The 25,952-nt window shown below is 53.0% G+C and overlaps 1 protein-coding gene across 9 annotated transcripts in view; it reads left to right on the forward strand.

The window, feature by feature from the left end:
* Positions 1–25,952, forward strand: part of ATP11A (ATPase phospholipid transporting 11A) — a 186,866-nt gene that overhangs the window by 78,713 nt on the left and 82,201 nt on the right. For all 9 annotated transcript variants that reach the window (XM_007960940.3, XM_007960941.3, XM_038007904.2 and 6 more), the window contains exon 2: positions 19,164–19,286. In XM_007960940.3, the coding sequence (XP_007959131.3) occupies positions 19,164–19,286 (123 nt within the window). The remainder of the gene's footprint in view (positions 1–19,163; positions 19,287–25,952) is intronic.

Raw genomic sequence — 25,952 nt, forward strand, 5'->3', positions numbered from 1 at the left:
GCTGCACCTTCCTGGGCCGGACCAACGCCACCTTCCATGTGTTGGTTTAGGTCTTTGCCTGTCGCTTCTGTCTTCCTAAAATGTGTCAAATCAAGCTGTGCCCCAGCCACCTTGGGAACATGTTCTCAGGACCTCCTGGAGCCACGTCACAGGCCACAGTTTTAACTTTGGCAAAATAAACCCCTAAATTGATTGAGACCTGTTTCAGATACTTTTTGGTGTAAGCGTAAGTTGCGGAAAGAGATTACGTCTTTAGTTCGAAGTGTTATCAGGAATTGTTGTGGTCTTGGAAGTCACGGCTTACAGTAGCCCTCTTGCGCTGTCACCCCCCGTAAAAGCAGGAGTATCTGTGTGGGGTAACAGAACCCCAACCCCAGGCGTCCTGGCACAGTGGTGCCTCTGTGTTCACGGCGACATCGCTCCTGGACGCTTCACCTCTGATGTCTTCACCCTCAGTCCTGCCTGAATTATGCCTTCGTGGTCTCGCTGGCACAGCCTCCTCTGGGCAGGCCCCGCCTCTGTTCCCTTCCCTTCACTCCATCCGATTCGGCCCCGTTTCCTTGTCCACTCCACGTTCTTCTGAGCGTGTCTCTGGGACACAGTTAAGATGAAGGAGCGGCCTCTGAGTGAGGGAGAATGTACTGAAATCGCCCAAGTGAACTTCAGACACAGGAAGAAGCGTTCAGTCCATGTTCATGGTGAGAACGAATTATGGGTTTGTGAGAGACGTAAGAACCATTCAATCTGAAAACTAGATTCACTTTCAACAAAGTATCTCGGGTGCTAAATACTCCAGTTAGGTGTCGGGAAACGTCTCTGCGAGTGAAAGCGCCTGACTGACCGGAGCCTGCTCTAGTGGTTCTGAAGGATGTTCATGAACAATTCTCGGTGCGGAGCTTAGCAAACCAACAACACAGACGATTTTATGGAATGAACTCCTGTAAAGCAGCCGCTCCCCTCACGGCACAGAGCAGGCGTGACCGCCAGGGTCCTGCCCGTTCTGAAGCCGCAGCTTCCTTGCAGGCCGGTGTCCAGCACTGATCCTTGAGCTGACCACGGGCAGTTTTAGTTGGTAAGTGTGGATTCTTCGGATATAGTCGGGGTTGGATCCCCGGTCACAGGTTGTAGAAATTGACGCAGCATTTTCCGACATGCCCGCCTGCTTGAGGAAGGAATAGTGGTGGAGACCGGCTTCTTCTTCTTCAGACGAGGTGATCTCTGTCTCTCCGTGCAAGGTCATCCAGCCTGCCCTATTTTGTTGTTGTTTTTCTGTTTCGTCTTGTTTTAGGCTTTTAGCAGCTTGAAGCCATGGTTTTTCGTTTCTGTCTCTAGTAATAAGAGGAAGAGGGATGAGGAAGGGGCTTTACTGGCCCAACCTGAAACAGAAAGTAAGAACCCATAAATGTATTCTCTCCCTTGGACACCCCTGCTGGAGGGAGAAGCTCCTCACCCAGAGGCTGTCACGGGGCATTCCTGGGACCCTCTTTTTACCAGACTCTCCTCCCTGCAGAGCTGCATCCAGAAGGGGCATCCTGGCTGAATCTCTATTGCAGCCTCAGCTCAGCGACTGCCCCGGCAATGTCTTCTGGGGTTAGGGTCCTTGCAGGGCCGCTGTCACATGCTTGCATCCGTCTCCCTGGGCAGCCGGGAAGGGGAAGGGGGAGGGTTTCCCTCACCAGCTTCCGCCCACCCCCCAGGATGGGGCAGAGCACCTGAGGGAGCCCGCCTCTTCCCTCCACGTTCACTGTGCTGAAAGCTGAAGCAGGTGCCCAGTTCTGCAGGAAACAGGCTTTGAACATGGATTCCTGTGAGGAGGATGTGGGGGTGCCTGGGGCCCCTGTGGGAAGGTGAGGAGGGATGTGGGGGTATTAGGGGCCCCTGTGGGAAGGTGAGGAGGATATGGGGGTGTTGGAGGCCCCTGTGGAAAGGTGGGCAGGATGTGGGGGTGTTGGGCGCCCCTGTGGGAAGGTGAGGACGTGGGGATGTTGGGGGCCTCTGTGGGAAGGTGAGGAGGACGTGGGGGTGTTGGGGGGCCCCTGTGGGAAGGTGGGGAGGATGTGGGGGTGTGGGGGGCCCCTGTGGGAAGGTGGGGAGGATGTGAGGGTGTTGGGGGCCCCTGTGGGAAGGTGGGGAGGATGTGGGGTTGTTGGGGGCCCCTGTGGGAAGGTGGGGAGGACGTGGGGGTATTGGGGGCCCCTGTGGGAAGGTGGGGAGGATGTGGGGGTGTTGGGGGCCCCTGTGGGAAGGTGGGGAGGATGTGGGGGTATTAGGGGCCCCTGTGGGAAGGTGGGGAGGATGTGGGGGTGTTGGGGGCCCCTGTGGGAAGGTGGGGAGGATGTGGGGGTGCTGCTGGGAGCCTGGCTTTTTACCTAACCACAGAATATCTGTGACTGATCATCTGCACGTAACTGGCTTTTGAAACATGTGTGTGACTTTTCTCTTACTGTGAAGAGAGGACATTTTTCTGATATCCAGTCTCATAATAAAAAGTTGCCACCTTTACTTTCCCCACTTGGCCAATGAGATCAGTGTTCACACTGCAAACTCTGAAATCTCTCAGAGCGCAGGTCTAGGACTCCAGAGTGTGAGTGTACCTGTGGCAGTGGGTTTGACTTGAGGCTCATCCTTGTCACCTGCTCGGTGGCAGTGCCAGTGTGTGGACCCCCCCGCAGCACTTAGGTGTGGCTTGCGGACTTGTGATTTCGCTGCTGGGTGGGCAGCCCCGTCTGGCTCCTCACTTCCCCACCAAGCACTGGTCACAGAAATGCCCTTCTCTGGTCACTGCTCTCTGGCCTGGCTTGGTGGTGGCTTTGGTGGCAGTCCCGTCACCCCTGGGATCCATGTCCTCCTGTTTCTTTCCTTTCTCCTGAAGGTTTTCCAAGTGCCTGTTTGCTTCTGGGAATTCCCTCTATGCCTCCTCCTCCTTCCTCATAGCCGTCCTTCCTTTTATTCTGGCCTCCCAAGATGGCATGGAGCCTGGTCACTGTGATAAGTTACGCGGGACACAGAGGCAGCCCCAGGCGCCCGCCTCTACCTCCACCAGCAGTGTCTTCACTTCCACTTCTGCCCTCTGCGGCCTTTTCCTCTGTAGAGTTGGCGTCGGCCACTGGCTGTGGGGCAGCCTCAGCCTCTCCAGCAGACGCTGCACTGTCCCTTCGGTGGAGTCTCAGCTTCGGGGATCCAGGGTGCCTGCGGGATTGCAGGCAGCGCATTCGCAGACTGTCTCCAGCTGAACCGCCGTGGTGTCTGGAGTTGTTCTGTGTATGCTGTTATCCAATTTGCCTGTATTTTCACTAAACAGCAGGCTGTAATTACTGATTCGCAGTCCTGCAGTTGTCTTCATTAGATATATATTCAATATTTTGGAAATATGCCTACAATGCATTTGGAAGGTATATAATTTCTGCTTCTTAAAAGGTGACACGTATACTAACATGTTTGTTTGAATTGGAATTGGGATATGCCTGCTTAGTTTTCTGGCTAATTTATCCTTAGAAGGAGGGACTGAGTCGTGGGAAATAAACGTAGTGACCCCTCAGTGTTCCCATTGGGCTCACGGGTGACGCAGTGTTTTCTGGTGGCTTGGGAAGAGTCTGGAGGTCGGGTGCTGAGGCTCGAGCGTTTTTCCTGCCGGTTGGTTTCACCTAGTCCTCAGGGCGGAGTTGCTGCTCATCCTCATGCTGGGCCTGTTTTCTGATTCCTGGCGCTCTCTTGTCTTCACCTGCGGTTCACTTGCGAGGGGCAGTGGAGGCTGCACTGTGACGTTAGTAACGGGATGAGCCAGAGTGTATTGATAGGGAGGTGTTTGTGGTCGGGGGTGGAACTGCTTTGGGGGCAGGTTTGCAAGTCAGGAGACAGGAGCAATGATGGGGCCCCACGGACTGCCCCCCAGCTCCTCCCAGGCTCCTACCCTTCCCCACGCCCCGGCTTCCCCCACTTGCCTTTCTCTTCTTGACTCAGCCCCACTCACACCCCCAAGCGTGTGCCAGGACTGAGCTCCAAACCCGGCACAGGACCTCCCTGCCCTTCTCTCTGAGGCGCAAAGGTACAGCAGGTGCAGCACGGCCTCAGCCCCGGGGCTCCCGGGATGGTTGTCCTGGCCAGTGGCTCGCGACCCTCTGCCTGCTGCGTTTGGAGGTGAACTGAAGGAGCCCGTGACCTGGGTCCCTGGCAGCTGTGGCCTCTTTGCTGCGCTTCCTCTGGCCAGAGCCAAAACCAGGTTCTCTTCTGCACACTGGAGCAGGGACCTTGGCCTCAAGCTGTAATGCTGGAGTTTATAGTTCTCCCGGCTTCCCCAGAGCCGGCCCTTAGCTCAGTCATGTGAACCTCGTCACCACCCTGGTTTTCCAGGTGAGATGAGCCTCAGTTACAGGCAGAAACACGTGGCCGTGAGGAACGCACCGGCCTGAGTCTAAGAGGAAGCTGCTGATTTCTAGCACTGATTTGCAGAGGGATGGGTGAGCCTGCCCGGTGCCCTGTGATGAAGAGGTGTCTCTGTCCCAACAGTAGCACCGTGCAGGCACCGTGCTGAGGCCGGCTTCAGAGCCGCGAGGAAGCCAGGTCTGTCTGATTGCTTCCTTGCACGTTCCATGCCATCCCACGCGGCTGTAAACGGAAGCACACTAACCACAGCTGCTGCGGGTCAGAAACGTATTCCTGTCAAAAATGGAGGGTGAATTGCATGAAATCAGCGTTGTTTTTGCTTTTGCTGCATTTCATGAGTCCTGTGGAGTCCGTTCTAACAGTGCCCTCCTGATCCTTGGACGTGCTGTGGGCTCCAAGCGGTGCTTTGGTCGCTGGCTCTTTTCCTCTGTGTCTCCTGTGTCTGGACTCTTAGGAAGCTGGGTTTCTTCCTACTGCTGCAGACTATCAGAATTAGGCAATCCAGAGTAGGCCAAGAATGATTTGGGGTGAGAATTTATATCGTTATTTCAGTTCTGGACCCAGTAAACTATGGTCTAGGTTTGCTGGCATCCAGCATTTCCCAGGTTGACTGTGTTTCCAGATCAAAGGGATGTGCCTGTGCTTTTGTGGATCATTGTGACCCAAGTGATTTTATGTGAAAAATATTTTCATGGCAGGAAAATGCCATCGAGAGCTTTGAAAATACCTGAGATTTGTTTGGGGGAAAAAGAAGAAAAAAGGAAGGAGAGAAATCCAGTCATTACCGTGAGTGTGATGAGAGTGGAGAGAACCAGGGGCGCTTCTGATCCTGCCCCAGCAGATGCCAGTGGCTCGGACCAAGGAGGACAGAGGGACAGGCACGCCCACATGAAGCCTCACCCCAGACCCCAGACCCTGCTTGCATGCCGGGACAAAGGTGGGAGAGAACTGTGTGTCTCAGCACAGCGGTGGAAACGGGTCCACCTGCCGAGGGCTTGTTCGCAGTTTTTACACCCAAGCAAGCCCCGCATGCCCACCGGGGGTCCAGGGTGCTCCCGGGAGCCGCTGAGAGCCGGGCAGGCACAGGCGCCACGTGCCGCTTCCCTGGACTGCGAGGCGGCAGAGACAGCGAGTCAGGAGGAAGCCTATTTTTAGAAACGCCTAAGTGCCCACGATCTTCTGACCATCAAACAAGGAGCGCTGCTGTTTGAAGCTATAAACAGACAGCAGAACAAGAAGTTGCTGTGTCACTGGATACCTGTACGTTTGAAAACCGGCCATTAGGGGGAATGGCCGCTGTAAACATTGATCCAGTGACTGAGGCTGGCTGGTTTGCTTCTACTCTGCCCCCAGTGTCGTTCAGCTAATAGGTTTTGTTTGTCTCAGCTGAAACGTGAAACTTCCATTAGGGACTAACCCTGGCTAAAAGTGGTTTTCAACCTGTTTTTTAAAAATCTCCTTTGTCCCTGCATGCGTTCTAACCCCATTCTAACCTGACTCTGGCAGCCACAACGCAGACCCTAACAGAGTTGATGGTGAGGTTGGGGAAGGCGTGACCCACCGTGGAAGGTTGGTTATTTCGGGTAATCCGGCGATTTTCTGATTGAACGTTGAATTCGGAAACATCTTGCCCTTACTGAGGCAACAAGGGGAGGAAAGGCGTGCGCCAGACAGAGACACCTTGGAATCCCACCCAGCCTGGATGTGTCTGCTGGGTTCTGGGACGGGCGCAGGCGACTGTATCTGCCCTGGTGGGAGGAGTTGCCCCCTTGGTTAAACCCGGAGGACGCGGCTGCATGGTGCTTGCCCTCAGCTGTTTCTCTCTTCTTACTTTGGGAATAATCTCTTTTATTCTAGTTTCTCTGCTCTTAGGCATACTCCTTTGGAAACTTACTGGGCTCACTTTTACCCCTATGAGATGCTGTTTGTCATGAGTGGTGCAAGGTTAGAGATAACCGGGTCCACTTGCACTTGTGTCTTTCCGTAGTGTGAGGCTTTTGTTGACGTTATTTCAATCACAAAAGCCAGGAACTGCTGGTGCTTCCTGTCACTGGGTAGTCCCAGCAGCGGGCACCCAGGCTGAAGCCACTCCTCACATCGGTCAGTATTGAAAACCATAGTTACAGTATACCTAATCAATACATAAATGTTTTAAATACTCCGCAACAAACAAAGTAACATTTAATATCAAGAGAAAAAGGGAGATAGGAGGAAGGGTTAATGAACCAGTCAAGGGGGAGTGAAGCAGACACCAGGAGCCCTGGGCTGGGCGGGGTGGTCCGTGGTCTTGCGAGGAGGACTCAGATGGCAGAGCCTGCGGGGCAGATGCCAAGTTCTTATCACAAGTGACTGCAAGGCGGCAGCGGCTGAGGCAGAGTCCTCCCATGAGAACTGAGAGCAAGGGTGTGCTTTTTGTGTCCTTACCTGGTTGGATACTGTCTTTATTTTTTTGGTTTGTTTATTAAGCAAATCACCTTCTCTTTGTTGGCAAAATGCACTATGAAATGTAAAACAAAGTCTTTTTCTAAGCTGGAGTTTGTTATGTCAACAGTGATCTATATACTATATAAAAACTAAACTTTAAAAATGTTGCTTACACAAAAATTGAGAGAAGCCTGTTTGTACAGAAGATGAGCAGGTAGAAGGTTCCAGTGGTGAGGGGTGCTGACCTGGAGCGGCCGTGGTGGGGCTGTGTGGCTGGAAGCAGGGCCGTGAGCGGTGCTCAGCCTGTCGCGAGTGTATAGGAAGAGAGCTTTGTTGAAATATCACTTACATATCATAAAATGAGCCACTTAAACAATTTGATGATTTTTATTGTGTTTACCAAGCTACACAACATCACCACAATCTAATTTTAGACATTTTCATCACTCTCCAGTGAAACCCCGTCCCCAGTACCAGGTGCTCCCAAGCTGTGTCCCCAGCTCCCCTCCCCTCCCGCCCCAGCCCAGCCCTGGGCAGTTGCTAATCCATGTTCTGTCGCTGCAGATTTGCCCGTGTGGACACTTCTTGTGGGTGGAGTCAAGCAGCCTGGGGCTTTACGACTGGCTCTGCCGCTCGGCAGGGCTGCCCCGCATCTCCCTGGTGACTGAGGATGCTCTGCGTCCTCTCCTGGGCTTGCTGGTCGTTTGCAGGTCCCTAGAGAAGCTCCGCCTTGTCTTTCTGTTTTTGAGTTTGAATCGTTCTGTATATATTCCAGGTACAATCCCTAATCATATATGATTGGCATCCGATCACAGTGCTCCACGTAGGGAACCCAGGAACCCTGCGTGTGTCCACGTGGGCCGCACAGGGAAGGCCTGGCCCACGGTGGTCTGTGTCTGGGCGGAACTCGGGACCCTCCCAGGAACCCTGCGTGTGTGCACGTGGGCCGCACAGGGAAGGCCTGGCCCACAGTGGTCTGTGTCTGGGCAGAACTCTGGACCCTCCCAGAACCCCGAGGGCTGTGGCCTGTGAGGTGCTGCCCCAGGCTACGGCCTGTCCATCTCCCTCCCCGGAGGGTGCCATCTGGGTTCTGATGAGCTGTGGCACCTCCTGCCCTGCCCCACCATCGCCACCCCTAGAACAGAGTGCAGGCTGTAAACTGCTTAGTGGTGGCCTGGATTGGCCTGCAACAGTTTGCGTGGTGTTACCCAGCCCTTCTGTTTTCATGTATTTTAATTTATTTGCTGCTTAATCTAAGCAAAGGAAACGCCGCCCTCTCTCTGTACCGACCAAACCCACCATGCCTTTCTCTTCCCACGGGAGAATCTTGCTTTCCCGGGCTGTATGGGTCCTGAGCCAATGCCGGGCACTCCGCTGGTGACCAGGAGTCCTTGCCCACTCTCCCTGCCCTCTGAAAGAGCAAACGAAGGGAATCCTTGAACCTCTGGGAAGCTGTAGCCCTCTTGTAAACCTGCTGCCCTGCGGCGGATGGGGGTCCCAGGAAAGGCCCAGGGCTTTGTCTGCAGAAACAGCTTTTTTCCTGTGCTTTTTTGGGTAACTGGTCCTTCCTTAACACTGTCAATAGCAGCTGTGGTGCTGGGCTACATGCAGCCTGCAGCGGAACACGGTGTTTTTAGTTGCGGTGCCCTCTGTGTGGCAGCCACCAACGCTCCGCATGCGTGAGTGGTGATCTGCGTCTGTGGGTGACGTGCGTCACGGGGTGCGGAGAGACGCACCTGTGCAGGATTTCCACGCCACCTCCACCCTCCACCCCACCTCGTGCCTTCCAGGGAAGTCCTGCCTGTGCCTCTGCTGCCTTGGGAAGAGAAGGGGTCCCAGGGGAACTCACAGGGCGATGGAAGGCTGGAAGGCATCAAAGCCAGAGACTGCCTTCATGTGGGGACTAGGGGGTGGGGGCGTGCTTGAGCCCTGGCTGTGTGATTTGGAAGGCCTCCGCCATTCAGCTCGTCTTCCTCATTCTGTGCTAGACCAGCCCAGTGCCTCCAGGTCAGCCCATTTCAGTCCACCTTGCCGTCCCTGAAAAGAGGGAAAGGGACAAGCTACCCCTTCTCCGCCGCAGGCTCTCGATTAAAGTATTTCCCGAATCGCAGGGATCCTTTCCTCCCTCTCCTCCCAAGGGGAGAGAGGGCTGGCTCTGCACTTCCAGTCCCCTGGCCCATGCGACCTCCGCACACCTGGGCATGTGTCGGAGCAACAGGATGGGAAGGATCTGTTAATTTTCTGCCTGGGTTAGGACACCGCTGTGGTTTCTGGTAGTGGATTTGAAATTAGAGGAAGGGCTCTGCTTTTGCATTTCAGGACTCGCAGTGCCCAGGTTCACAGCGTTCATGGCAGCCTTTGGGAAGACCTGACGGGTTTTCTTCATTGCAAGTTAGATAACAGGTGCACCAGGAACCTCAGCTCCTCAAACGCAGTGCCTGCTGCCTCACTGCCTCCTGTCCATCTCTCAAGGAGAACTAGAAATCCCCTCCTGTGTCTGGAGGAGAGAGAACCTGGCTAAGCATTGTGGCCGAAGGAATCCCCTCCTGTGTCTGGAGGAGAGAGAACCTGGCTAAGCACTGCGGCTGAAGGTTGCAGCCTTCTAGGAAATGTCCCAATATAAAGGATAGACTGCAGGCTATTTTGATTTTACTCGTTTTTTAACAGAACTTTTATGAAAGAAAATTACTTGGGTCTAGTCTGGTGCTAGGATTTTTCTTTACTTGTAAAGTCAGCTGACACCTCCCAGGTTTCGTAAGTCATCTGGTCTAAACTGGAAGCCAGGTGTCTTACATCAAAGCTTCCGGTATCTCCAGTGGCAGAAATTAGAAGAGGGTGGTTGGGGACCATGTCTTCCTGGGTGACGCCCTTGAGAAGATGTCAAGCCTGGGCCCTGTTTATTGTGTTTGGAAAAATGGGAGATGATGGTACTTTAGAGGAACATAGATCCCATTCCAGCAACTATTTTAATCGGTACTCTCAGGGGAGGTTGAGATTCCAACTTACAAATTGCAAATGTGTGATGTGCTGCACCCACTCACAGAAGACGCGTACCAGATCACAGTTGCAGCTCATTTCGAGGTAAAGCAGCACTGAAAGACCGCAGAACCAGAGCAGGGGACCAGACAGAGCAGACGGGGAGGCTTCGCCTTCCTGTGTTTGCACGCACAGCCTGGACTACATGGTGACTGACAACGTATTTCTCATCCCAGGTCACAGTCTCAGAGTATGAGAGCCCTGGGTCTCTGGGTCAGGTCTGAATGAACGCTCTTTCCTTTGGGCCTCTTCCTATCACGGCCCTGTGTGTGTCAGACTGACGAAGCAACACACGTCTGCCGGCATCGGTGAAAAGCGTCGTTGGTGAGCGAGGCTGTGTGTGAGCAGCTCCTTCCACCTTCCCCTGTCATGGGAGCTGCAGAGTTGCAAGACCCTAGGGAATGGGGGTGTTGTTGTTTCGTGGGTCAGTGGCAAGGCCAGCAGGCTGCGGTGTGTGCCTCGGATGTGATGTCTGAGGGACTGCCAGTGGGTTGCCTGCAGGGGTCTTGCTTGCACTGGCTTAGAGAGCTAGCAGCGTTTGGTGTGACTCAGTTTATCGGTCTTTCCCTGCTTTGAGGCAGGCCCTTGATGTGCAGGTGAAGTACCCGTGGGCTGGCTGCGTAGCTTCTAGGTGTTTCTTCTTCCAGTGGGGTTGGCAGAGCATGGCATGAAGCCCTGCTGTGAAGATGCTGCCGACAGCGCCCCCTGTCTGCTGAAGGGCTCATCATCCGACTCCGCCTTAGCCCCATCCTCTTCCTTCCTACCACACAGCCAGAGGCATGGGATGCACACAGGCGGGCTTCCATCGGTGGGGGGGTGCTGACAGGAGGAGCCCCTCCCAGCAGCTTCAGGGTGCTTTTGGCTGAGCAGGTTGGGGCCTCGAGGACATCCCTCCTCTAAAGGGGTGTTAGGTAACTGCAGTTTTCTCCTCTCTTACTCACCCATTGCCAGGTTTTTTAAAAAGAATACTTTCAGATGACTTATATAAAACTCTGTATTTTAAGTTTATTTCTGTAAGAAAAAATTTGGTTGGTACAAATATAGCAAAAATGTTAACATTTGTGAAATCTGGGTGATTTATTTCCTTACTCCAGTTTTCTGCGTGTTTGAATTATTTCATAATGCCCCCCTCCACCTGTGAGTGGGCGTATCTGGAGGTGTCATCCTTCCTGAAGAGGGACAGTGGCTGAGCCATTTGTGGCCAGGGAACCCCAGCCCACACCTCCAGAGCCCTGGCGCAGGGCGGGCGCGCGCAACTTAGTTCATGACGACCTAGTTTCTGCCCCCAGTTCCAACTTAGGGCCAGCCAGAGAACAGCAAATACCCCCTCTCCCCTTGCCAGCCCCACAGGATGCCGCGCCTCCCAGGCGTTAGCCCATGCACCCCCCCCCCACCCCACCAGGCCCATGGCTGCCCTCCAAGGCCTCTTCCCTGGACTCCTTCCTGCCTTCCTGGCCTGACTGGAGTCCCTGGGAGCCTGTGGAGGCACCGACCTGCAGCTTGGAGTCCGTGGCCACTGCTGCTTGTTCCGGTGGCCGCCGTTTGTTTCCATGGGGATTCATGTTGACATCTGTTACTCATCCTAAAGTGAGCCTGTCTGCATGAAGGCACACCTCGGGGCTGCTGAGTCGGCCACATCCTTGGCAGTTCCCCACAGACCCTCTCGTGTGTCCTGTGTGTGATTAAAAGTGCAGGGCAGATGCCAGACCCTCCTTCCATCCCCAGACTGGGCACATTGGAGCCAGTTCCTCCATGCTGCCTGCTCCATCCTCTCCCTTGCCCTGTTCACTTCCACACTTCATTAACAGAGAACTGCGGGGAGGGTCACAGGGCCAGCGAGGCCAGTGCCACCCCTGTGCTGTGTGACACTGAACGCTTCCTAAACCATCTGGATAACTGATCGGGGGTGAGTTTGCACACGGCGCTCCGGCCTGTGTGGCGATGGTTCTGGGTTTGTCGTCATGCTCTGTCAAATGGGAAGCAATAGTAAATTCTATTTTATTTATTTATTTTTTTGAGACAGAGTCGCACTCTGTCGTCCAGACAGAAATGCAGTGGCACGATCCTGGCTCACTGCAACCTCCACCTCCCAGGTTCAAGCCATTCTCCCTGCCTCAGCCTCCCAAGTAGCTGGGACTACAGGCATGTGCCACCACTCCTGCCTAATTTTTGTATTTTTAGTAGAGACGAGGTTTCGCCGTATTGGCCAGGCTGGTCTTAAACCCCTGACCTCAGGTGATCCACCCACCTGGGCCTCCCAAAGTGCTGGGATGACAGGCGTGAGCCCCTGCGCCCGGCTGAGATGACCTGTCAGGTGACAGGCTCCAGCTCCTGGCCTGGGATTAATATCTGCCCACATGCTGTGGTGCACACTGAGAGTGTCGCATCGTAGATCTTCTGAAACGCGGCGTCTTGCCCCTGGAGCCTCTGCACTGTGGGTCTAGAGTTCATGCTCCCGTGGCAGTGGCCTCAGGGGCGTTTGCTCCTTGGGGAAATTTTCCTCAGTCACTGAACACAGGTGCTGGGCACCAGTCAGAAAGCCACACTGCCAGGCACTACCAAGCTTGGGCACTGGCACCTGTCAGAAAGCAACACCGCCAGGCACTACCAAGCTTGGGCACTGGCACCTGTCAGAAAGCAACACCGCCAGGCACTACCAAGCTTGGGCACTGGCACCTGTCAGAAAGCAACACTGCCAGGCATGTGCACAAAGACTGTGTGTTTTCAGGCAGCAGTGGATCAATCCCAAATGTCAAAACTATCTTTTAAAAAATAATTAAGATGGCACGGTGGCTGACACCTGTAATCCCAGCACTTTGGGAGGCCAAGGCGAGCGAATTGCCTGAGGCCAGGAGTTCAAGACCAGCCTGGCCAACATGGTGAAACCCCATCTCTACTAAAAATACAGAAATTAGCCAGGTGTGGTGTCTCATGCCTGTCATCCCAGCTACTTGGGAGGCTGAGGCAGGAGAATTGCTTGAACCTGGGAGGCGGAGGTTGCAGTGAGCTGAGATCACACTATTGCACTCCAGCCTGGGGGACAAGAGCGAGACTTTGTCTCAGAAAAAGAAAATAATAATAATAATAATTAAGGGAAGGAGCCCTGGAGGCTGCCCAGGTAGCTGCATTGTTGCGATTTGTGGTGACATTTTCTCTGACACTCCTATGCTACGTAGTTACAGCTGCCCCTCTGCGAAGCCCCCTCCCGCTGGAAGGTGGGTGGGAAGGCGGCCAGGACGCTGCACAGTGCTGTGTCCTGAGCACACATATTAGGAGAAGGGATGTGAGACTTCCTTCACCGTGGGCTCCATGCAGCCGGGAGGCCCTGCCGCCCCCTCCCCACGCGCTGCCCACACGCCGCTCACTGTTTCTTTCTCCTGCAACTCCAGATGTGGAATTCCTCTCGGAGGTCCTCTCATGGCACCCCGCATGGAGAGGCCTGGGCCTGGCCCGGAAGGAAGGCACAGCCCATGTGCGGGCACCTCTGTCTGAAAGGCACGCTGGGGTCCATTTTCCTGTTTTCCCAACCCTGTGGCACTCCTTCCTGTTCCTTCTTCTACAGTCTTCTGTGTGAGTCGTGGAAATGAGACAGATGGTCATGTTTAGCATCATACCACACATACCTTTTACAAAAATGTATTTTTTAGCGGCCAGGTGAGCAGCTGATGTGGTGGACAGAAAGCTCACCGGAGGCCCTGAGAGCCTCGAAGCCTCCACGTGCCTCTCATCAGTGTGTGAGGTGCAGTTGACGGAGGTTTGCTGAGCTGAGCGGCTCTGTGAGAGGAGGTGGTCGGGGCTAGCAGCTTTGAAAGCCCCCACACACTCCAGCTCCCATGCAGTTACGCTGTGTAAGAAATGGCAGCCGGGCCAAAACCTTGTAACTCTTTTCAGAGTTGGTAAAACACTGAGGTAGCTGGAAATACATTCTCATTTTAAGTTGAAGTAATTTGGGGGGCATGGTGGCATGCCTGCAATCTCAGTGCTTTGGGAAGCTGCACAGGGAGCACTGCCTGAGCCCAGGAGTTCAAGGCTACGGTGCACTCTAATTGTCCCTGTGAATGGCCACTGCAGTGAATAGCCACTGTGCTCCAGCCAGGACAGCACAGCAATACCCCATCTCTAAAAAAAAGTAATTATTTTTTAAAAGTAAATTGTTTTCACTTCTTCGGAGATTTTCAGGAAGAGCTTTATATCTAAATTTCTAGAATTTACACGGAAGACTGAAACAGAGAAGCAATTCTGACATCTAGGAATGACTTTTCCTGCTGGGTGCAGTGGCTTACGACTGTCATCCCAGCACTTTGGCAGGCTGAGGCGGGCGGATCACCTGAGGTCAGGAGTTCGAGGCCAGCCTGGCCAACACGGTGAAACACCATTTCTACTAAAAATACAAAATTAGCTGGACGTGGTGGTGCTTGCCTGTAATCCCAGCTACTAGGGAGGCTGAGGCAAGAGTATTGCTTAAACCTGGAAGTGCAGTTTGCAGTGAGCCGAGGTTTTGCCACTGCCCTCCAGCCTGGGTGATGAGAGCAAAACTCTGTCTCGTTAAAAAGAAAATATAACATTTTTACTGAGGTATATTTCACATACCTTAAAATCCTCCCTTTTAAAGCATGCAATCCGTTGGTTCCAACTGGAAAATATTCAGTCATGCACCCACCACCTCCCCCTAACCCAGAAGGTTTTCACCCGCCGGGCAGGGGCCATCAGCAACTACCACCACCCTCCAACCCAGAAGTTTTTCATCCCCTGGGCAGCCATTCGCCCAGCCCCCAACAGCCCCCCCACACCCCCGTCAGCCCCCGTCCCTGCGTTCACCTTTTCTGGGCATTTCATCAGAATGGACTCACAACACGGTGTTGCTTCACACGCGGGATGCTTTCTGGCCCCACGTGTGTTGGTGTGGGTGTCAGCGCTTCCTTCCCTTCCGTGTGTCCCTTCGTCAGTGGACGCGCATTTGGAGGCTGCCACCTTTGTCTTGCTTGAAGAGTGCAGCTGTGAACCTTCTCGCCGAATTTTTTGTGCCCCTCCTGGAGTTGCTCGAGATGTTTCCCTTGGTCAGTTTGTGTCCTCTGGTCAGTCCCATCAGCACAGGGTAGATTTTTACTTCAGCTGGAACTTGATGCCAGCCCTCCAGGGGACATGCCACGTGGCTTTCTGATGCCATTTGGACAATGGGTTGTTAATGAGTCGTTAGGAAACCTGCTACTTGACACAGACAGTTTGATGCCTGGTTTCAACTTTGCTTTGCTGATGGAAGCCTCTGGCTGTGGGGCTGACTGAGCTGTGTGGGAACAGAGAGAGGCTGGGGTCTCCATCCTCTTGCCCTGGAGAGCTTCCTGACTACCTGTGTCTTTACTCTGAATCCTGAAAAAAACCCTGTGTGGTGTGACCCCGTTTTTTGTTTGCTTGTTTGTTTGTTTGAGACGGAGCCTCGCTCTGTCATCCAAGCTGGAGAGCAGTGGAGCCATCTTGTCACTGCAGCCTCCACCTTGGGGTTCGAGCGATTCTCCTGCTTCAGCCTCCCGAGTAGCTAGGACTACAGGCGCCCCCATGCCCAGCTAATTTTTTCTTTTTTTTTTTTTTTTTTTTAAGTAGAGATGGAGTTTTACCATGTTAGCCAGGCTGGTCTTGAACTCCTGGCCTCAAGCGATCTGCCTGCCTCAGCTTCCCAAAGTGCTGGAATTACAGACATGAACCACTGTGCCTGGTGGGGACCCTGTTTTGTCTGTGCCGCCATTTATGCATAGCATGTCTGGCCCTGGGTTCAAGACTGGTGAGGTTCAAAAGTTACATGACTAGGGCTCCTGAATTTGTTTTTGTTGCTAACTGTACAGAGAACCAGAATCTTAGGGCTGGGAGGACCACGAAGGTTGGCCCTCCTAATCCCTTCATGTCGCTGCTGACGACATTTGACAGAGACACGTGGTGTGATGCAGCCACAGCCACAGAGCCAGTGAGCAGCAGGGACCGGGCGCCCCGTCCCCAGGCCGCCGTTTGGGATTGTGTCTACATCCTCTGGGGGTCCAGCATATTTTCGGCTCTGTTCCTTTTGGTCAGTTTAGTCTTCCTAGAATTTGAACATTTGTGGGCTGCTCTGTCTATGGAGTAGCCGTTCTTTTATTCGTTTAGTTTTGTAATAAACTTGCTTTCACTTTGAAAAAAAAAAAATGTGAACATTTGTGGAGAATGTAACACAAAGAGCTCCCTTTGGTTCGAAGTGTGAACCCGAAGAGACACTTAGGTTTCTGACCTTCCTGATGCCCTGGGTGAGGCCATCTAAGTGACCTCATGGCCTCAGGTCCTTTCCTGATCCAGTCTGGTATCTGTTAATGCTGACAAGGCTGTCAGGCAAGCAGCCCACTTGCCAGGCAAGGCCCACTGCATGTTGGCAGCTGATTTTGTGATGTCATGGCACAGACAAAAATAGTCATTCCTACTTGTGTCGGTTTAAACGCCACTACACTGTTGGGCTGTATTTGAGTTGTTTTTGATGTAATTATTTAACGATAAACGTCTGCTCGGCACTGTTGAGAATATGGAGTGGACTTCATGCATCCTGATCGTACCTCCATGAGACAGGGTCCCTTTGTTGCTGCCTGGAAGCGTCCAGGCAGCGTGAGCTCGCCGTGGCGTGGGCGATGCCACACGGCTCCAGGAAAGCGTTCAGCTTTCAGAGCCAGTGTCTGGGCTCATGGCCACTCCTGAAATTCATTTGCTGTCTTTGAAGCTTAGAAGAAAGTTTCTAGGATTTTTACTTTTGTATTAAAAGATACCTGTATGCTCTTCTCTCTTTTTCTGGTTCACTTATATTCTTATTCAGTGCAATTTCCTGATTCCACGAGAATGAGAAGCATCTGTTTGGCTGTGTTCTGAGAAAACAAAGGAGCCAGGGTCTTTTCTTAGCCTTTATAGGCAGCAGTTTATTTATGAAACTCTTAAGATGCTTTTAAAGTCCACATCCCTGCATCCCTTAGGTTTGTTGACTTCACCACAAAATAGAGGCAGCTGGGAAGACCCCCGTCAGGCAGGGAGACCCAGTCCCGAGGAGGAGGGCCTGTCCTTGTGGGGAGGGGCAGCCAGACTGTGGCGTGGTCAGGGCAGTGGGGCTGCGCTGCCCACCTGGCTTTGAGTCTAGGATGACAGTTACTGCATGGCCAGCAGGCTCGCGGGGAGGCCACAACCCAAGGTCGCACGGAGGAAAACTGCCTCTGGCTCATTTGAGGGTGGAGTGCTCCTCACTGGCCTGGTGGCTGCCTTGTGTACGTCTGTCCCCAGAAACGTGGAAGCCTCGGCTCCCCGTGGAAACGCTGGTTCATAGTCTCAGCCGAACATCTCTGAAAACACAGTTGGGGCACACGGGGACTGCTGTGATCTCTTGCCTTTATTTTACTTAGACTGTTCTGCAAAGCTGAGTCCTAATAAAAGAAATTGGAAGTGAATTACCTGCTGATGGACTTTATTACAGCAAATGTGTGGACATTCACACAGCTCCTGTCCGGGACGTCTGGGTGGGACGGTGTGGAAGGGCTTCCTCTGAAAGGACGTTAGAGGAGCAGAGGAGCTGATTACATAAACAAGACCAAAAACAGCCAGCGTGGGGTTTATAAACGAGAGCACCATGCAGACAGGGACTCCAGACTGTTCAGGCCTTGTCTGCCTTTTTTGGCTTTAAAAAACAAGAGTTCCCTGAAGCACCAAGGGGCAGCCCACACAGAGAGGAGTCGCCCCAAGCGTTCATAGGCAGCTGTGCTGGGCCAGACCCCTGGCCATGTTCTGTTCCTGTTGCCTCATTTCATGCTCCAGGACCCTGAGAAAGTGCTGGCATCCCCCTCATGGGTGAGAAGCCCAGTGGGAAACTGTCGCCGTGCCTGCGGCGAGGAGTGGCCCAGCAGCCAACGGTCAGCCCGTCGACGACAGTGCCCACTCGTCCTTCCCGTCACATCGCACCAGCGTTCCCTTCGCGGAGGAGGCTTCCGTCTCCTCTTCAGCTGTGTTTCTCATGCCCCAGAAAGGCTAGTGTCTTGCAGTTCCTTCAGAGAAGTGGGGTGTGGGACGAGAGCCACATGCTAAGGCCATGTATTCTGAGGCGGGCCCGGGGCCATGCACCAGGACCACGTATTCTGAGGCGGGCCCGGGGCCATGTGCCGGGACCACGTATTCTGAGGCGGGCCTGGGACCATGTGCTGGGACCGTGCATTCTGAGGTAGGCTGGGGCCATGGCCAGGGCTGCGTATTCAGATGTGGCATTTGGATTTCTCATTATGAGCTAAGGTATTTTTGTGGTTTTCGTGCTGACATCAAATGGCCCGCCTGAGTGTTGTTGAAATATTTCTTGTCAGAGCTGTTTCCTTGACTCCTCCAAATACAGTGTTCTGAGTAATACAGATGGTCAGGCCCAAGTCATCTTTGCAGGAGAGCCTTCCTGTTCCTGAGCAGACACCCGGAAGGGTTGAGTGACTCTTCTACATGTGCAAATGCAGGGCCGGTGACCCCACAGTGGGGCAAGAACCTGGAGTGTTCTTGGCTTTGCCCAGGAAAGAATTCAAGGGCAAGCAGGAGCAGGAGGGGGAAGAAAACAGCTTTATTGAAGAGGCAGGGCTACAGCTCCCTGACTGCCCTTGCAGAGCGGCACTGCCCTATAGGCAGAGAGGAGTAGCTCAGGGCAAGTTTAATTGCATGCAGATTAAGGGGTGGTTTATGCAGAAATTTCTAGAAGGATGTGACTTCCAGGCAATCAGGTCATTGCCATGGAAAGGGGCGGTGGCTCCTGGCTGTTGCCATGGCAATGCTAAACCGACAGGCACACGGCAGGCATGTCTTATGGAAAACTGCCTCTGCCCCAGCCCTGTTTTCACTAGTCCTCAATCTGGTCTGGTGTCCAAGCCCCACCCCTGGAGTCGAGTCCTGCCTTCTACCCCAATATCCTAGTTTTTCTTTCTTCTGCCATTAAAGACCTTTCCCAGCATCACTGTCTCTTCTGTTTTGGAAGCCTTACGATTTGGCCATGCATTCTGTTCTTATGTGCACGCCCTGAGCCGTTGCCACTGGCAGTCAGCTTTGGAGTTCACTGTGTGGCTCTCACAGGAGCGCACACCCTCCTGGTGCTCACCAGAAGACCTTGGCCCAGGAGGGCTGCGTAAGACAGGGTGGCTCGGTCCCGGGTGCTAGGGCCCAGGTCTCCCCGCAGCCCTGAGCAGTGCTGTCAGCAGCAGGTGCAAGTCTCTGTTCCGACGAACGTGCCTCAAGGCAACACTCTGGGCAAGAGCCTTTGATGCGGGTTCTGAGGCAGCGGCCTAACACCGCTCTCCTTTCTGCAGTGTGCAGGAGAAGAGAATTGGGTGGACAGCAGGACCATCTACGTGGGACACAGGGAGCCACCTCCGGGCGCAGAGGCCTACATCCCACAGAGATACCCAGACAACAGGATCGTCTCGTCCAAGGTAACTCGGGTCTGAGTGTCCACGATGTGTCTAAAAAGCAGTTGCCAGGGGGTGTTAGTGCTTCTCAGTTTCAAAGACCAGCTCTGCTCCTGGCCCTGCTGTCACGGCCACCAGCCACCCCTAGCAAAGGCTTCGGATCAGGACCTCACCAAGGGTGCCGCACTCTCCCTCCCGGTGACCACCCACAGAAGGCTTTCCACCTGGCCAGGGCTCACAGCGCAGTGTCTCCACTCTTGGGCAGCCGTGTCACAGAGGCAGCGCAGTTCTGAAGTCCAGGATCCAAACCCCACCCAGCTCCCACTTCTGAGGCGTCTGGCCATGTGCTTGTCGTGGGCCACCCTGGCCAGAGTCTCAGCACCGGTAAGGTAGAAACGATACCAGCCACCCTGGAGAAAGAGCCAACAAACGCAGGCCAGATGCAGAACCCGGGGAGGTCTTTGAGCTTGTTCAGGAGGTGCAGCCCAGGCAAGCGTAGGAAGCGTGAGCAGAGTGCCGCGGTCTAAACGGAGCATGTTTCTTTCCATGGACGGGAACGTGGAAGTGCACACACATTTCCCACGTTCAGAGAGTGACCTGGAAACGGATCTTAAGAATAGGGTGGAAATTTAGCTGCTGCCGTTAAACACGGGGTAAACTGTGCTTTCCAGATAATGTGGAACGCATGTGCCTGTGTTCAGACTCCATTTTATCTTCATTGTCCTTCAAAATGGATGCGCCAAACACAGGCACACGCATGGCCGAGCTGCACTCGGGGACGCATGTGGTGGCCCACAATTCACACGTGTGTCCTTACATGCAAACACACTTAATTCACCCTGGGCGTCCTGACGTGTAGACCCCTGTGGAGACCTACGTAATTCACACTGGGTGTCCTGACGTGTAAACCCCTGTGTAGACCTACTTAATTCACATCAGGTGTCCTGACGTATAGACTTCTGTGATAGACCTACTTAATCCACACCAGATGTCCTGACTTGTAGACCCCTGTGTAGACCTACTTAATCCACACCAGGTGTCCTGATGTATAGACTCCTGTGTAGACCTACTTAATTGACACCGGGCACCCTGATGTGTAGACTCCCTGTGGAGACCTTCTTAATTCACACCCAGTGTCCTGTCATGTAGACTCTTATGTAGACGCACTTAATTCACACTGGGTGTCCTGATGTGTAAACCCCGTGGAGACCTACTTAATTCACTCTTGGGTGACCGTGTCACAGAGTCCTGGTGTGTAGACTCCTGTGTAGACCTACTTAATTGACACCGGGTGTCCTGATGTATACACCCCTGTGTAGACCTACTTAATCCACACCAGGTTTCCTGATGTATAGATTCCTGTGTAGACCTACTTAATTCACACCAGGTGTCCTGACGTGTAGACTGCTGTGTAGACCTACTTAATTCACACCAGGCATCCTGACGTGTAGACCGCTGTGTAGACCTACTTAATTCACACCAGGTGTCGTGACGTGTAGACTTCTGTGTAGACCTACTTAATCCACACTGGGTGTCCTGATGTACAGACCCCTGTGTAGACCTACTTAAGTGACAACAGGCATCCTGACCTGTAGACCCCTGTGGAGACCTACTTAATTCACACCCAGCATCCTGACGTGTAGGCCCCTATGTAGACCTGCTTAATCCACACTGGTGTCCTGATGTATAGACCCCTGTGGTAGACCTGCTTCATTCACACCTGACGTCCCGACATGTAGACGCCTGTGGTAGACCTACTTAATTCACACCGGGCATCCTGACGTGTAGACCCCTATGTAGAGCTACTTAATTCACACCAGGTGTCCTGATGTATAGACCCCTGCAGTAGACCTACTTAATTCACATTGGGTGTCCTGATGTGTAGGCTCCTGTGTAGACCTACTTAATCTACAGCGGGTGTCCTGATGTGTAGACCCCTGTGGAGATCTGCTTAATCCACACCAGGTGTCCTGGTATGTAGACCCCTGTGGTTCTTAATTATTTACGTGCTCTTGAAGAGTTGCACATTTTTGAAGAATATTTTACAACAGAAAAGTTCACCTTTTTAAAGCATTTTTATGGGATTATTTAATTTGTAACTGTAGGATTACAAAAAAATTTTAATAGCTTTAACCTCTAGAAACAGTACATAGAAATGCTGAAAAACAATGTCCCAACCAGATAAGTGCTGTGGGTGGTTTCCCAGGCATGATTCATGGAAGGAGAAATATACTGATGAGAAATCACATCCAAAATATTGTCTCTGAGTGGTGATGTTCACATCCAAAATATTGTCTCTGAGTGGTGATGTTTATAAAGTTTTAAAGTCGGCGCAGTCTCAGGCGGAGCTCACTGGAGGTAGTTTCCGAGCTAGTGTGTACTTCACCCACCCTCCAGCCCAAAACGAATCCCAGATGTACTTCTTAGAACTCAGCCCACGTGGCCCAGAGGTACAGAGAGGCAGGGGGCACCCAGCTGTCCACATGTGGTGCCACTGTGGACTGGTAGGGCGGGATTCCAGGATCTGGGTGATGGGCGCGTGGAACCGTGGCCCCCCCGCACAGCGGGGCTCATCTGAGCCGGATGGGGGCTGTGAAGGCATCACCCAGCCCACCTCCTGGGAGCTGGCTTCTCCGTTCCTGGGGCAGAGCTCGTCCGACCGCCCGGCATGCCTGGTTCTCCCTGCAGATGAGGTGCCGTGTGGGGCCACAGGGAAGAAACCTGCAGATGAGGTGCGGTGTGGGGCCGCAGGGAAGAAACCTGCAGATGAGGTGCCGTGTGGGGCCGCAGGGAAGAAACCTGCAGATGAGGTGCCGTGTGGGGCCACAGGGAAGAAACCAGCAGCAGCAGCCGAGCTTGATCCAGGCATTGGAGGAGGGTCCTGGTCTCCCTGGCAGGGGCTGGCGGGAAACTGCTTCCTGTGATTGCCCGTGGCGGTTCTGGAGGAGATGACAGAGCACGGCGATTTCTGCCTCCCACTCCTGACGCCTTTGCTGTATCATTCAAGTTTTGTCATTTCCCTACTGTCTGTTTCGAACATCCCTGCAGGCAGTGGCTTCGGTGGCTTCACGCCTCCCGGCCCTGCTCCCAGGCTCTGCGCTACCCTCTCTCCCCCTCGGCTGGGCCCTTCCCCCCGCTCCGCTGCTCCCTGTGGAACTGGAGCCCCTTGAGGCCTCTTCGGTTTCTGATCCGGGAAGCCCTGCGGTGGCTGGGTTGTCAGGATGGGTTTTGTGGGCTTATTGCTGGTTTTCAGGGCCTTTTAGAAGCCGTAAGGCTCCTTCCTACCAGGAAGCCCTCACGCAGGAACACACAGACCGGGGTCAACAGGCTCTCAGCAGCGCCATCTGAGCGCAGGTGGAGGGCGCGGCGGGGCCAGGAGAGCACTTGGGCGCCTTTCATCGCAGCCTCTGAGGACAGAAGGGGGCTGTGCTCTCAAATCCACCCATGCATTGAGATCTTGGCTCTTCACAGAGGTGGGATTAGCAGCTTAGTCTCAGTTTCAAGTGGATGAGGTTGTGTAATTTCAGGGGAAAATTACGTCTGGCATAACCTCTTTTGCTAATAGAACTCAGGAAGGAAAGGCCCTCAGAAAGGCTGGAGTCTGGAATCTAGGCAGGTAGCTGGCCTGACAGTAACCTTGATCCAGATAAACCAAAGTGGAATTCTGGAGCCTGGACTTGAGGACTCATAACTGTTTTAATTTAACAGCTCAGGATGTGTGAAAAAATGCTGTCTAATTTGTAAAACATAAGTTTATGGCTGATTTTGGAGAATACAGTTGTGACAGTGTATCTGTGTTTTCCTGGGCTCGGGGAGGAAATGATTTCTACCTAAAAGAAAGAAATGCTAGTAGTTAAGACTTTTTAAGTACCACAGAAGCTTGCTCTCAGCAAGTTTGCTTTTATGAAATCAAAGGATGAAAGCGTTTGCCATGGAAGAAGTCGTAACGGGATGAAAACGCTGTCGGATTATTTTTAACTTCTCATCTGTTTGACGGAACTGCAGTTACTGGTGATCGGTGATTGATAGAATTCCGTTTCCTCTTGGGGAGAGACTTTGGGCAGTGTCAAAAACCCGCAATGACAGCCCAGCGTGCCCTGTTCCCTGGTTCTTGTGCTGTGCAGAGCTCCCCCAGGCCTGCATGCACTCCCCACGTGGGGAATCCTGAACTCCAGAAAGTGATGGATCACTGCATGCCTCCCTTTCCAGATTTGTACTTCAGGGCACAGAATTCACATGGTTCCCTGCTTTGCCCACAGGAGGCTACAGAATTAAATCTTGGCTTAGCCTATGCTGTCCCTCCATGCCTTCAAGAAAGCTGAATCCACTTCTGGTAATTGGGGAGGAAAACTTCCCTCTGCAATTCGTAGGTATAGCCAGTGTTTTCATGACTTATATTTGTATAAATGATTTCCGTGTTTTATTATATCATGTAACTTCTAAACACCCCTGTGAACCCTGAGGCTTAGAGCTCAGTCGTGCATCTGAGGCCACCGAAGAGGATAGACTAGTCCGTAAACCCTGCAGTCTGGCACTGGGCTTGGACTTCCTTCCGCAGAGCCTGGGACCCTTTTCTTTTTTTGTTTTGTTTTGTTTTTGTTTTTGTTTTTGTTTTGAGACAGTCTCTCTCTGCGCCCAGGCTGGAGTACAGTGCCATGATACTGGCTCACTGCAACCTCCACCTCCTGGTTCAAGTGATTCTCCTGCCTCAGCCTCCCGAGTAGCTGGAACTACGGGCGCCCACCACCACACCCAGCTGATTTTTATATTTTTAGCAGAGATAGGGTTTTGCCATTGTTGGCCAGGCTGGTCTTGAACTCCTGACCTCAGGTGATTTGCCCGCCTTCGCCTCCCGAAGTGCTGGATTTACAGGCGTGAGCCACCGCACCTGTCCAGAGGCACTTTTCTTAACAGCCCCTCTGGGTGCTCACGAATTTCCAGCATCAGTAATCCACCGTCCTGGCATAATTTTCTGTGTTTTGCATCTCTGCCTCCCAAACGAAAGAGTGACCTCATTTCCATGCGAGTGGCTTGTTGTCCCAAGCAGATGGGTGTTCGGTGTCCCCGTCGTTTTCAGGACTGTCAGGTGGGCCCTGCGGTGCTGGGGCCGTGTTCAGGTAAACACTAGCTGAGGCTTCAGACAGCTTTCAGGGGCTCCTGCGGGCGCCCGGGCTGCTGGCAGAGGACAGTGCCCGGGTTTGTCTCGTGGCCAGAGGCCAGAGGCAGGCTAGGTGAGGCCATGCTCTTCCCTGTCTGCACACAACACTGCTGGCGAGTAACACAAAACCAGAGACGGACTTCCCAAGGGACAGGAGGCAGGCAGAAGCGTGAGGCTCAGACATGAGTGAGACGTTCCAGCTCAGAGCCAGAATCAGAGCCAGGGCAGCTGTGGACTCTGGCTGTGGTGTCTGTCGTACAAGTGAGAAATGAAAAGAATGACTGTCCCGTGTCATTCAGCAAAATGCATGGTGTCTTTGGAGGTGAAGAGAGGTGCCGAGGGCCCCTCGGTTTTCCCAGATTTCCTGTAGGAGGAAAACCACTTGGTTTTGTGCTGTGGCTTTTTCATGCCAGGAGTTCCCAGGATTGAGGACATCCACTGATCGTATCACAGTTGAAGGGCCCAGCGTTACATTACATTGTGTTCCCAGGCAAATATTTGTATTTTTACAATTCAGCAACGATGAGCAAAGGATAACTGACCACCCTTGTCAGCTTTCTCGCTCCAATGTGTGGAATAAAATGCTCATTTTAGTTTATTTTATCCAGATGGTACTGCTATATCAGTGTAGTTATGACCATTTAAATGAGTTCATTGGGATTTCACTTTTCTTGTTAGATGTCACCAGGAATTAATAACCCTCCTTTTGACGATAGTAATGGTCAGCAGTAATAACTTACTCTGTGAAACGCAGAGATTACACAGTGTCATGGGGCTCGGCTGCAGCCCTCAGTGCCAGATAAGAATAAAGCAATTGAGGCCAGGTTCAGTGGCTCACACCTGTAATCCCAGGACTTTGGGAGGCCGAGGCGGGTTGATCACAAGGTCAGGAGTTCTAGACCAGCCTGGCCAAAATGGTGAAGCCCTGTCTCTACCAAAAAATACAAAAATTAGCTGGGCGTGGTGGCGGGTACCTGTAGTCTCAGCTACTCGGGAGGTTGAGGCAGGACAATCACTTGAACCTGGGAGGCAGAGGTTGCAGTGAGCTGAGATTGTGCCAACACACCCCAGCCTGGGTGACAGAGTAAGACCCTGTCTCAAGAAAAGAAAAGAATAAAGTAATCGTGCAGGTGGTTTCAAATTCCAAAGCTGTACAGTAACATTCAAATATGGCAAGTCCAGGCCAGGCACGGTGTCTCACGCCTGTAATTCCAGCACTTTGGGAGGCCGAGGCAGGTGGATCACCTGAAGTCAGGAGTTCAAGATCAGCCTGGGCAACATGGTGAAATCCTGTCTCTACTTAAAATACAAAAATTAGCCGGGCATCGTGGGGCACACCTGTAATCCCATCTACTCGGGAGGCTGAGGCATAGGAATCCCTTGAACCTGGGAGGTGGAGGTTGCAGTGAGCCGAGATGGCGCCACTGCACTCCAGCCTGGGTGACAGAGTGAGACTTCATCTCAAAAACAAAAAAAAATTATGGCAAGACCATGAGTTTGCACAGCCTTCCAGGCCTGATGGAAGTTGATCT

This window comes from Chlorocebus sabaeus, chromosome 3, assembly GCF_047675955.1.
Source record: "Chlorocebus sabaeus isolate Y175 chromosome 3, mChlSab1.0.hap1, whole genome shotgun sequence".
Lineage (NCBI taxonomy): Eukaryota > Metazoa > Chordata > Mammalia > Primates > Cercopithecidae > Chlorocebus > Chlorocebus sabaeus.